Below are 13523 nucleotides of genomic sequence, written 5' to 3'. Positions count from 1 at the left end.
ATTTATTTAAAAATATTTATTAAATTTCCAAAGCAAAACAAAAATGTGTCAAGAAATTTAAAAATGGAGTTGGCATATTCATAATAGTTTATATTTTATGTAGCAAGTGAATGCAAAAACAGCTGTTTAGCTGATGCCACCATGTTTAAATTCACCTTGTTCGAGTTGTTGTTTGTGGTAAAATCGCCTCCATCTTGTATACATTTGTATTGGTACTGGTTCTTTAATCAGGTATTCAGATATTGTTGACACTTTCATCGGGTATCTGGTACTTTTGATATCCACATCTCTATTCGATACTAATTTCATTTTACACAATGCGAAAATAGCTAATGTAGCTACAATTGCTACATAATAATTTTCTTTTTCACAAAATTTTTGTAAAATTACGGAAAAGTTTTGAGTTTGTGCTAGATACAATATTGTAAACAAGTGCGGGCACGATGTCTGTGCATTATAAATTCAAAAGCACTCTCGATTATGACACCATAACTTTTGATGGGCTGCATATATCGGTGGCGGACCTGAAAAAAGCCATTCTGCAACAGAAGCGTCTAAGTAAAATTACTGATTTTGATTTGCAAATTATTAATGCCCAAACTAAGGAAGGTAATGAATGAGACAAGAATGATTAAAGATTAATTTTGATGGCGTGGCAGTTTGTAAAATATTTATTCTATTCAATATGCTTTTTATTGCAGAATATCAACATGAATCAAGTTTGATACCTAAAAATACCTCATTGATAATATCGCGTGTGCCGGTGGCCAACCAAGTAAAAAAATCATGGGATCCAGCGATTAGGCCAGTACAGCCAAGAATACCATCTAAAGTGGAATCAGCAGACTTCGATTTATCGAAAATGGAAGGTAGCGAGGAGGATAAAATTCAGGCTATGATGTTACAAAGTACTGCTGAATATGATCCCAAAAGGTAAGTTATTATTTATGATCAAATTAAGAATCATCCAGGCAACATACACTTTTTACGTGGGCACAATTTTTCTATAGCTACCAGAAAATTAGAGGCTACTCGCAAACTGGTGAGGTTCCCTCCACTTATCGGTGTAACAAGTGCAAAAAAGGAGGCCATTGGATTAAAAATTGTCCCTACATTATTAGTAAGGAACATACCGTGGAAAAGAGGACGACAGGAATTCCCAAATCTTTCAGGGACAAGGATGATAGGTAAATTAACAAAATAAATTTGTTAACCTCATTATCTGAATATTAACACAAAACATACATAATATATGCAGGGCATTGATGATTGAAAGTCAAGAAGCTGTTGTGGAAGAGGATAAGAAACAGGAAATACCCGAAGACCTAATATGTAGCATTTGCAACGATTTGTTTGTAGATGCCGTAATGATACCATGTTGTGGGAGTTCATTTTGTGATGACTGTATGTTTACAAATATATTGTGTATATGTATTTCTTGTATCTGTAATATTAAATATGCATATACGTATTTTCTAATATAGGTGTACGCACAGCATTACTCGAATCTGAAGATAATGAATGTCCGGATTGCAAAGAAAACGGTAGTTCACCTGGTTCGCTGATACCGAATAGATTTTTAAGAAATTCTGTTAATGCTTTCAAAAATCGCACCGGCTACAAAGCCAGTGGTCAGGCGAAAAAAGGTAATTATTTATTAAATACATACTTGTCATGTTAAAGTTATGTATGTGCATTTATTTCTTTCAGAACTAAATCATCAGTCAAAGGAAGCGTTAGAGACAAAACAAACTGAGAATGTCAATGATAAGGAGTCTGATAATGAGTTGTCGACTACAAAATTAGTAGAACCAGAGGCCGAAGCAGAAGAGAAAGTCTGTATTGAATCTGAGATCAAAGAAAAAGAAGATATCGATATGAAAATATTACCAACACCAGCACCAGCACAACCAGTGGAAGAACCTACTATCGATGATTCAATTATTGAAAATGTTGAATTAAAACATAAAACAGCAAATGTTATTAACAGTCCGACTCACGAAGATTCGGATTATGAAGACAATATTGTTGTTAAAGTTCCATCAGCATCGGATACTCGTACAGAAAAATATCTAAGCCGACGTCATGCTTCACATCCCAAACCTCCGGGTATTGAGCAAAGTTCTCCGAAAACTAATCATCAGGTACTTACAGTCTAACCAAACATATATTAATGTATACTTGATTAAATATTAACTATTGCCTTTCGAATGGTGGTTGAGAATATTAAGTTTTGTTAATTATTTTGTTATAATTTTAGGTATCTCCCTATCAACAGGAAAGTAATTCTCATAGATCCAATGAGACCTCTAGCCATTCTGCTAAAGAATGGGAACATTCGTCTCGTGAGAAAATTCGTGAACACCACGAAAATGCCAAAAATGAACATTACATGTATGAAAAGAGCAGAAACATGCCGTCATCGTCTAAATCAATAGATAACGTGCAACCGCCCGGGTCTAATCCGGTTCCAGTTCCTTTATACCCTTCTCACCAATCATATGATATGCAACAACAACGACCAATAAGGCCCATGAATATGCATCCAGGATTTCACAGCCACATGCATCGACCGCCTTTATATCCTCATCCAAATATGCCTCCGCATCATCCATCACATCAAATGCGTTTGCCTATGCCGCCTATAAACTCATACGACCCATCTTATAATCCAATTGGCAATGTGGCACCAGGGTAAGTGAGCTTCCTCTTCTTCTTCTTTGTAGAACAGATTGATTTCCTTTAAACTTTTCCGAGCAACGGAAAATGGCATTCATTTAATAATGAAGATTCCTATACATGCATATGTATGTAAGTATATCAATATGGAGGGTCTCAGATTTTGTAAGAGCCTAAATATGGAGTTCTAGACTATGACTATATTTAGTTCATATCTCTGTAAAGCCAAAAACAGAAGTAAACAAAGTGATAGTGAATTATATATCAGATGAAAAAAAAATTGTATTTTATCGTATTGAATAAACTTATTATGTTATGTAACAAACATACAGTGTTCCACCCTTTTCAGGTCAGCGAATTCATTTTTAAATACATATTTTAAAGGGAAACAATTAACTGAATATCAGAACATTTATAAAAATAAAACATAAATTATGGAATTTTAAATGTGAAACATTTATTGAAAATAACTCAAATCCGAAAAAAAAATTAAATATCTATGAAAATAATGGGTATTTAGAGACCATCATCATTTGTTTTGGATTAGGACGCATATTATGATTGGTTACGTTCTGAAAAACTCACATTGCCAGACTCTAAAATGAGACGTCATCGGTAGCACTTGGCCGAAATTTGGCAAATGATAATTATTTTACATGAAATGAAAAACTCTTAAAAGAAAAATATGATAACATAAAATCGCTATTTACGAACGCAAATGGCCGAAATTTAGTTTGGACATGATATAATATTTTTAATTGTTTGTTAGTGAGCGCCGTTTGCATTTTAGGAAATAATTTCGAGTTCTAACAGCGAAAATATCTTAACCACCAGTATATCGTCCCCTTAATAAAACAATAGTGTATAATTTTTTTGCCATTTCAAAATAATTGAGTTTAAAATTTTTGTGTTAGTAGATATCTAGAACAAATGTAATATTTCAATTGATCTTTTGACCACTAATAGAATCAGTTATGCAGATTTTTATTATGCAATAACTTATACACTATTGTTTTATTGAGGGGACGATATTTGGATTTGTTTTAAGCATTTATTATTAGAAGACTTGTAGCTTCCGGTGCATAAAAAATGTTTATTTAAAATTTAACTTGAATTTTTGTGATTCTTGTATACCTTTTACTTTGTATTCTTATAACGGCACTTTGACAGTTAAAAGTAAATATAGACAAAAATTAAAGGCAAGTTTATAATTAAGTGTTATGTTAAGTGATGGCTGGTAGTAGTCGCATATAGCCTAATTTTTTGCCTAACTTTTCTCTTACATATTACAAGCACTTTTACAAAAAACCAGCATTATATCTCTGTTATTTACAAAGTTATGCTTTTTGTTGTCCTAAATTCTCAAATCGAACACTCTGCGGCGTGCTGCAACCATACAGCAGCAGTACACTACATTACAAATGTTGAGCTTTGTTGTGATGGTTATATCATTTGCCCTTCGATGGACTCTGCAGGTATGCCGTCGGGACCAGTACTTCCGCATAATTTGATGTACCAGTATAAATTTATCTTCTTTTCAAGTGCCTGCTTACATGCCAGGGGTAGTGCAACGCACAGTGGTATGAGAAAAAAAAGAGGGAAATAAATCTGTATTTTCTAAACCCTTACTTCGATTTGAATGAAATTTCACATGCTCAAAGGGGAAGTGTTGTCGAGTTTAAGTTTTGAATCTGGGCCTTTTTTGGGAATTGCGGGATTCGTGATTACAAATTTCAAAATTTGTTTTTATTTTTCCATTTTCAATAAAAAATCTATATAAGTGTAAAATTTCATTAAAAAATATTCATAAATAAAAATGTTATTATAATTTAAAAAATGTATATCTATGCAAAAACTCAATAAAAAGCATTTTTTGTCATATTTTTCCATGAATTTTTTAATTGTCAAAAGTTATATACATTATTGAAAAGTAGACAAAATCCTCTATCCATTGATATATAACATGTCTACCTTATGCTTTTTACGTGGCAAATTAATTAGGGAAAACTTAACAACTCGCATATAATTTATAATTTAATCGAGGTTGTATGATGTCATCTCGTTGCGTACTTGTTTTAGTTTTGACGTTTCGGAAAGAGTTCGTACATTACCGATTCCAATCTATATCCGTTGTTTAAAGTCGTCGTGTGGGGTGGTTGTTTCATTTTAATTTGTTGACATTTCATTAATAAAGTGTTTTTACAAGCTTGGTTTATTAGACCAAAACTCATCCTTAGTTGATGGCTGGGGACCATGATAAGGCCGTTTTTTCAGAGGTCAGGTGTTCGCATATCTCGTACTTCCCAAGACACTCCTCAGTAAACTACAGCCATTTGGGACACCGACATTTTTTTAAACTAATTTTTTTCACCATAATTTTATTTTTGAAATAGTGTGTACCGTTCAAGCAAAAAGAGTTTAATATTAAATTTGGCATCGCAAAAAAGCTTCTATAACTTTTATTGTCATGTACTTAAGATATTTTCGCGGTTAGAGAAAGTGCAAGCATTTTCGTAATATTTAGCTTAATTACTTGTTTTTTTATTTGTAGTATCTTTGGTTCATAAAGGAATAAGTTACAAAATCACCCATTATACAAATTGTTCCAGTAGTATTCCCTTAACTCATACGAAAAAGTGTCTGTAAAACCCAAATGTATGAACATATACTCACTTAGATTAGCGTTTTCTACTTATAGATATTGGGATATTACTAATACATGCACTAAAATATATAATCAGGCTCATCTGTAATTACTATATCTTAGATATCTGGAGGATTTGCCTTAAATTTTTATTGTAAGCTCTAAATTAGATTTCCTTGGAACCAAGTATTGTCATTGACTTTATAATTAACTTAAGCACATAATATGTATTTAAAAAATAAATTTAGCATTATAAAGAGATTTGGATGGAATGCTGTATCGTCCCAATCGATAAATACTTAGATTAAACAGACATAAATATTTGTTTGTAAGAAAGTAAAAAAAAAAACAATTAACTTGTAAGCAAATCTAATAGTAAAATGTATATTATATAATGTAGTACATATCCATACATACATATATATATATATGTATATTTGCATACATACACACATGTATATGTTAGTATATATGTAAAAATAATGTGTAAGTCAATATACTACGAATATGTACATGATTACAAAAGACTAAGAGTTATTTAAGTTTTTCTAATAAAATATTAAATTGTTTATATGGAATAACCAACCAACAATCAATGAAAAAACTGAATACAATACAAATTAAACCAAAAATATAATAAAAAATGTCTAATTGAATTATAAATAATAATTACTACTATTTGTTATTGATCAACCGAATAGAAAATTAAGTTATTGTACATAAATCATATGAATATACATATGTATATATACAGTTGTAATAGTTTAGCCGAGTGCTGATATTAATTAACTGGATTGTAACTGGACATAAGTTTGTGGACTGCGTTTGTGATCTTTTGGTTAAAATTATGCGCTTTTCCGGTAAGTTCTTGCTGATTCAGTCCAAAAGGTGCACGATTTTTGACACTGTAAGTTGAATAATCTGACGATGGTAGTTTAGCTTGGAACCTGGTTAAACTGTGAACGTGCTAATAACTTGTTTGAAAAACACATATTTTGTGCTAAATGTTGGTGTTTTTTTTTCTTTTTTTTTCATTCATAGATATCAACGTTTTCCCTCAGCTATGCCGAATCGCTTTAACTATCCGATAAGAGAGGCCGACGCCACAAATCAAATGCGTCCATTTAATAACATTGCGTCTGTTTATGAAGAAGTGGCCGCCAAAGTTGGAGTTGGGTAAGAATCACCTTGCTAAATAAATAAATAAATAATTAATAATAAACTATGTAAACTATGTGAATGTATTCAATTCTTTAGGATAATTGATGATCCATTGGAAGCATTTAACCGCATTATGAAGGAGAAAGAAAAAAAGAAAGATGAACGTCGTTCTCCCGACCGTCGCAGAAGATCAAAAGAACGTCATGTAAGAGGTAATTTTCGAACATCTCCCTATAACAATCGCACAAAAGATCATGGCTATCACGATAAACGAGGCCGTTCGCGTGATCGAGATAATGATCGCAGGTGGCCTCGCTATGGCAAACCCATTGATAAGGATAGAGAGCGAGAAAGGGAAAGAGACAGAGATAGAGAAAGGGAGCGAGATCGAGAGCGTGAAAAGGATCAAGGCTACAGAACTAGACGTTCAAAATCTTTAGATAGAAGTTCAAGGTTAATATTTAAACATATTTCAATATCGGTTACTTTAAGTATTAACAAACCCCCATTTTAGATCTAGATCTCATTCTCCTCCCATCAAAAGGTATAGATCACCACAAAACATTAAAGCACATAGTGGTCACGAAAAGTAAGTATATACATTCTCTATAAGTTTAAACAAATTATTTCAATGCCAATCTACATTTAGACATCTGCACCACTACCACCAACGTTTTAGATTGGATGAACAACAAGAGGATGGATTTGAAAGGTACATTTAATTCAAACTTTTGATTTGTTTAGAAATTAGTTGCTACTAAGAGGTTAATACAATTTCAGGCAAAAAAGAGATTCTGGTAGATTATTATCAAACCCATCAAAGTCTTTGGATCCTAGAGGTGGAAGTAGACAACACATGGAGCACGAAGACAAGAATATGGAACTACGGTAGGTTTGATGTTTAAATATCTTAAATTTTTGCATTAATGATTGATTGTGTTCTTTTGTAAAATCATTTTAAAAGGAGGCCCTATAATATAAATGATGAAAACTCGGAACCGCCACCACCAGGTTTTGAAATACAATCATCACGTAATCCATTCCATAGCAATAATACTTCACCTCCGGCTGCTATCAGAGAAAGAGATCGGCCGCTGCGTAACAACACTCCAGATCTATACGAAAAATGTGTCTCTCAAGATATGGAAGAAAACAAATTATATAATATTGGTGGGAAAACTGATCAGAGATCGCGAAGCAGATCCCACACGCGGTCAAGATCCCGTTCGCGATCGAGTTTAAGATTAAGTGAAAAACGCCGAAAGGTTCATAGAAGTACGACGCCAAAAGGAAAGCCAAGCGACGGACACACCAAACGGGACAAAGATAATGCAATGACTAATAGAAGTCACTCGCACGGTAAACGCAAAAGCGAAGAGCGACATAGTAAAAAGGACAAGGAGCTAAACGACCGCGAGTCAAAGCGACGCAGTATGACACCACCCAGACAAAAAGATATGTTAAGTGACCAACATCAAACTTCTTCTGAAACCGACCACAAAGATAAGTCAGAAAGCAAAAAATCGGACAAAAAACTTAAGGATCGAAAGAAAAAACGAAGAGAGAAGAGCGAACGTAAAAAGGTTAAGAAAGAAAAGAAATCTAAAAAGGAACGTCACAGGCTCAAGTCGGAAGAAAAAGAATATACAAACAAAGAGGAAGAAAATGACGAACTTAATACAAGCACCAACAGTGTTGAAAATGAAATTGAGCAGGAAAATAAATTAGAGAAGGAATTTAACAAAGAAAACAAACACGACTTGGAAGACGAGGGTGAATATCACAGCATGGAAAAGGATTTAGCCACTAATTCTACACCAAAAACTGAACAAAACGGTTCCATGGCACATCCTAGCACTCCTAAGAACCAGCAGCCGACTACGGAATACGAAGAGAAAACTCCAACGTCGTCGGAAATAAAGTGTTTCGATGCTGTTCTGGATATTCACGAGTACGAAACAGATTTCGATGACAACAGTTTTAAGCTACAGGAAAGCACTAATAAACTCGTACCCGAAGCATCTAAATGGGAATTGGATGACCAGGTTAGCGCAGCAAACCAATTTGTTGAAGCCAACACAGTCAGTGCTCATGTACAGAACCACACAGACAATAAAGTGACAAATGACGTTATTGTAAGAGCCGAAAAAGCCATTTTTGCTCGAGCAATTAACGCCATTCGACCTCTAGAAGTCCGTAAAAAATCTGTATCAAAAGAAAGATCCTCTAAAAGCTACAGTGACGAACATGAAAGCATTCGAAATATACAAATAACATTGCCTGTAAATATCAACAAAGATCGTTCGATCGAGGTGAAAAGTGAGAACAATGAAAAAAAGAAATCAATCAAGGATCGATTAGGCAGTAAGGTCAGTAATCAACCCATTTATTCGCAGCTTTCAGATACTCGACGTGATCCAGATCATACCTACAAATCTAGTTTCGCCAACGCCGATCGAGATCCAGATAGTGATCGTCGAAAAAAATTCGGTGCGGATAATAAAGTCAGCAGCAAGAAAAGCGAAATCGACAAAAATTATCGTGAACGCCACGGACGAGATAGGGACCGTGAAAGAAGCCATGATAAGGAAAAACCAAGAGGGAAAGATAGAGAAAAAGACAGAGAACGGGAAAAAGATAAGGATAAGGACAGGGAGCGTGGCAAAGATAAAGAACGCGTGCGACATCGTGATAAAGATAACGTAGACAAGGATAGAGATCATGATAAAGATAAAAATAGAGAGCGTATTCGAGACCGTCATGCTCATGAACCCGATAGCGACCGCACCAGACTTCATAGCAAAAGTAGGGATCACAAAACTTCGAAAACTGACAAGGCACATCTTAGCTCTGAGCGGGAGCATCGCGAATATGACAATACTTCACGCAAACGTCATCAATCAAATTCCCCCGCTGTTGTCCAAAGGAAACGAAGTCCTTCCTCCTCAAACTCTGAATCCGATGACGAAGATCGCAAGCGGAAACATACAAAAGGTGACAAGAAATCACGTAAACGCTCAGAGTCTCCGGACAGCGACAGTGGCAAAAAGTCAAGCAAAAAGAAAAATAAATCGGATAAGAAAAAGAAAAAGAAGAGCAAGAAATAAAAGGAGTAGTAATGTATCAATTAAATGTAAAGAAACAACAACAAACAAAAAATGCAAAAATAAACATAAACATGTTTTTTTTTAAACAAGAACAAGAACAACACACACATCCATATACTTACACATAAATGCTCATATTCAGCATTTACATTTAAAAACACATACAAATGAAATTTATAAAGTACATAATATATACATACAGTGATGGACTTAAGTATAGGCACAAGAGGCATTTTAAAAGAAACTGCTGTTTTATTTTTATAAGAAGACACGAAATATTTATTTTATGATTAAATTATAGGTGTAGAGGTTATACATTAAAATAATAAGCATGAAAATTAAATACATTTTCTTTGCAAAAAACGTTATTAAGAAAAACATAAAAAAAATTCATTACTTTAATGGACAAAAGTATAGGCACAACTATTTTTACAATAACAAAAACGTTAATTAATATTTAGTTGGCAGTCCTTTTTGCTTAATAACGGCCTTAAGTCTATTTGGCATGGAGTGGACTAACTTTTTGGTTATATTTTCGCCTATATTATGCCATTCTTCCATTAAAACTGTTTTAAGCTCAGTCTTATTTGAAATTGGGCGTTTTCGGATTCGTCGCTCCAACTCCTCCCACAAATGTTCAATGGGGTTTAGGTCTGGGGACTGCGGGGGGTGTGGTAAGACATGAGCCGTATTATAGGCAAGCCACATCTTTACGTCATGTGCTGTGTGCTTCGGGTCGTTGTCTTGCTGGAATGTAAATGACTCAGGTAGGTTTAGTTTTTCTGCGCTTTTTTTGACATTCTCCTTCAGAATGTTAAGGTAAACTGTCTTATCCATTATCTGGTCAATAAATACGAGCTCTCCCACACCCGCAGAAGACATACAACCCCATACCAAAACACTTCCGCCACCATACTTTACTGTTGGTAGAAGATTTTTGCCTTCATATGCAGTGTTACGCTTTCGCCAGACCCTAGCGTGTCCATCAGGCCGGAAAATATTAAATTTACTTTCATCTGTGAAGAGTACCTGATCCCAGAAATCGCATTGCTTATTTTCAAACTGTTTGGCATATTCCACTCTCTTTTTTTGATTAATAGTAGATGTTAAGGGTTTGCGTCTAGCCACACGTGAGTTATACCCAGCTTCATGCAACGTTCTCCGAACAGTTTTGGAGTGTACATCTTTGCCAAAATCTTGGTTAATCTCTGCGGCAACCTGGGAAGATGTTATTTTTGGATCAGCTCTTACTTTTCGTACGATTTGAGCACGTTCTCTCTCAGTTAATTTTCGAGGACGACCACATCGGCTTGCATTTTCAAAGTTTGTTTTGCCTTTGAACCTATTTACAATAGTCCGTATGGTAAAACGACTGCGATTCATTAATTCCCCGATTTCAGCAAACGATTTTCCTTGGTTATGCAAATGTAAAATTACTTTGCGCTGAGATTCAGTAGTTTCACACTGTTTAGGGCTCATTTTAAAAAGATAACAAACAAATTAAGTATTTTGCAAACTTTTTGAAACTTCTCACTTATTTAAATGACTGAAAAATAATAACGGAACATAACAGCATGTGTCAAATGTAAAATTGTTGCCATATTATTAAAATTTAAATAACTGGATAAATGCATACAAAAGTGTGCCTATACTTTTGTCCATCGTATTTTAGAACTTTTTGTACATTTTATCTGCTAACGGACTAACTCATCTTTCTACATGAATAAAACAGCTAGTATCTTAAAACATACATCAACCTTTAATAGATTAATAGTAGTTTTAATAAAAAAAATATTCTTTTTGCTTTTAATGCAATCTTTAAATACAAGATGTTTGTTGTGCCTATACTTAAGTCCATCACTGTATATAATTAAATAAATATATATTTAAATTACCTATTAAGGAAATTTAATTTTCTTTTTAATAAAACCCAACTAATGAGAAAAATTTACTTTATCTTATTTATTTTCTATTCAAAGTCAGATTTCTTAATTTTACTATATGTATTTTTTAACGAACACTTTATACACATACATATGTCACAATTTATATTGAATTAATTACATAATAACATAATTATACATAAGTATGGAGTATATTATCATCTGTCTGTTTTAAGGGGATCGATGATATCGGTTTCTGAAATGAAAATATCGAACCAAAACAAATATTATACACTGTATGTATGTATGTACATTAGGGCTATAATTTTGGCCTAGCGACACGCGATCGTCAATATTGATTGTGTTATATATTAGGAAGAAAACCCATTTTCCAAAACGCCCAAAAAAGTATAAATATGAAATATTTATATATCGGTTATCTGGCATCCTACCTGAAATTTGAATCACGTTAAAATACATACATATTGTTAGTGTTAAATGGAAAAAAATAAGATCTGAATTCCAATCTTCACCGCGTATTGTGGATGAACTTTTTTAACAACCGCGATAAAAAACTTTTCTTAATTATTTTTAATTCGACTATACTAGGGCCATTTTCATATTTGTAAACAAATTATAGTCCTAATGTATATACATATGTACATACATATCGTCACCTGCAATGCAAAAGGGCGTTAAAATTGAGTTTTGGTACAATGTATAAATGCACACACAAATTTTTAGCTTTCTATTTTTAATAATAACGACTTTATAGAAGAAAGAAAATCAGATTTGTAACCACAACACTTTAAATTTTATAATGATTTTTTTTTTGTCTCTCCTGTAAATTTTAAAAAAGTGTTGATAGAACCTTTTGCATTTTCGGTATGTAATTGATATCAATCAACCTACAATCTTTTCTGTTTGTATTATTTTATTTGATGTTTCATATCCTTTGATGGTAAGACAATCCTCTAAGAAAAACAAGATGGCTACCAAAAATGATAGAGTTCCTAAGACAATTGCATTGATTCTAATGTCGTCTGGCACATATTCTACCGAATAGAACACCATAATGCCTATATATAAAAAGAAAATTAAAATCTCAGCATATACTGATTTTGCGTACATAACTTGTATAAACTAACCTTGCACGACAAATATAATGACACCGAAACGCAAGAAAAGTGTATCCGTTGAAGTAGACGCTTTCTTAAAATTTATCAGTCTGGAAATTTATGTATATTTAGTGAAATAATTATTTTGTACATATGTATGTACCAATCATACAGATGTATGTATGTATGTATGTACATACCTGTCCAACAAACAAACCGCAATTATAAAGGTGTAGCCAGCATAAGCAAAAATACTAAAGTCATTACCCTCTGCTGACCATGTAACATTTTGCAGAAGATTCCATTCGTTTGAAGTTTTTTGGTTTATTTTCAAAATCATGTGCGCCTTATTGTCTGTAATTTTTTTATATATCACTGCGCCTATACACACGATCTAAGAAGAAATTATGAAGAATATGATAATAAATATGTATGTATGTTGCACTATTCTATTCCTAGACGTATGTATGTACGTACTAGTTGTAAAATCTTAAAACTTATATTTCTGCCAGACTGACTCATTTCGACTAACAAATTATACTAAATAAGTTCTATCAAATAAAACATGAATAAAGTTTTAAGACAAGAAAACAAATACTGAAATACTAGTTCCCAAAACCTTTGCAAGTTTAAGCTTTTCTCTAATGCAATTGTTATTTTTTTCCCACAAATTAAATTTTTGTCGTTTTTGTTAAAACAAATCAAAGGAGGGGTGTGGGTTGGTGTGTTTGGTTTATAAAAAGTGTGCGTAAAATACATTAATACACTCAAGATTGTTTGCAAGCGAAAAAATCATATTTTTTTAATTTCTATTAAATAAGGTAATAAAGAAAAGTAAACAAAATTAGTCTTACCGTGTAAGGCGTTGGCGTTTTACTATAACGACAGTTTCGTACTAGATTAAAGATAACATGCAACCTGTTTCTTTAAT

At 33.2% G+C, this 13523-nt stretch overlaps 2 protein-coding genes across 2 annotated transcripts; one reads left to right on the top strand and one right to left on the bottom strand.

The window, feature by feature from the left end:
• Window positions 1-305: 305 nt before the first annotated feature.
• snama (something that sticks like glue) lies at window positions 306-11538 on the top strand. The gene is made up of 13 exons (XM_065512587.1): window positions 306-609; window positions 702-933; window positions 1011-1187; window positions 1259-1404; window positions 1485-1646; window positions 1711-2144; window positions 2261-2694; window positions 6365-6499; window positions 6581-6937; window positions 6999-7073; window positions 7134-7196; window positions 7265-7372; window positions 7449-11538. Exons 1-13 carry the CDS (start codon window positions 444-446, stop codon window positions 9589-9591), a joined length of 4632 nt encoding a protein of 1543 aa, XP_065368659.1. The 5' UTR covers window positions 306-443; the 3' UTR covers window positions 9592-11538.
• A 117-nt stretch (window positions 11539-11655) lies between these two features.
• On the bottom strand, window positions 11656-12980 carry LOC135961099 (uncharacterized). Its single transcript, XM_065512588.1, has 4 exons — window positions 12793-12980; window positions 12623-12702; window positions 12387-12553; window positions 11656-11730 (listed from the first exon to the last, which is right to left on the bottom strand). Exons 1-4 carry the CDS (start codon window positions 12930-12932, stop codon window positions 11668-11670), a joined length of 450 nt encoding a protein of 149 aa, XP_065368660.1. The 5' UTR covers window positions 12933-12980; the 3' UTR covers window positions 11656-11667.
• Between the last annotated feature and the right edge of the window lie 543 nt (window positions 12981-13523).

The sequence above is a fragment of the Calliphora vicina genome, chromosome 5 (assembly GCF_958450345.1).
Source record: "Calliphora vicina chromosome 5, idCalVici1.1, whole genome shotgun sequence".
NCBI lineage: Eukaryota > Metazoa > Arthropoda > Insecta > Diptera > Calliphoridae > Calliphora > Calliphora vicina.
The sequence above is the reverse complement of the archived record's forward strand: the minus strand, read 5'-3'. Positions and strand labels throughout refer to the sequence as shown.

What these genes read in the sequence shown, in the direction of transcription:
- snama (XM_065512587.1), top strand. Translation starts at nt 444, where the DNA reads ATGTCTGTGCATTATAAATTCAAAAGCACTCTCGATTATGACACCATA. An exon ending in CTCCGAAAACTAATCATCAG is followed by an intron (nt 2,145 to 2,260) that starts GTACTTACAGTC and finishes TTATAATTTTAG; the next exon opens with GTATCTCCCTATCAACAGGA. An exon ending in GCACATAGTGGTCACGAAAA is followed by an intron (nt 7,074 to 7,133) that starts GTAAGTATATAC and finishes ATCTACATTTAG; the next exon opens with ACATCTGCACCACTACCACC.
- LOC135961099 (XM_065512588.1), bottom strand. Translation starts at nt 12,932, where the DNA reads ATGATTTTGAAAATAAACCAAAAAACTTCAAACGAATGGAATCTTCTG. An exon ending in GCGGTTTGTTTGTTGGACAG is followed by an intron (nt 12,703 to 12,792) that starts GTATGTACATAC and finishes ATAAATTTCCAG; the next exon opens with ACTGATAAATTTTAAGAAAG. An exon ending in TAATACAAACAGAAAAGATT is followed by an intron (nt 11,731 to 12,386) that starts GTAGGTTGATTG and finishes TTTTCATTTCAG; the next exon opens with AAACCGATATCATCGATCCC.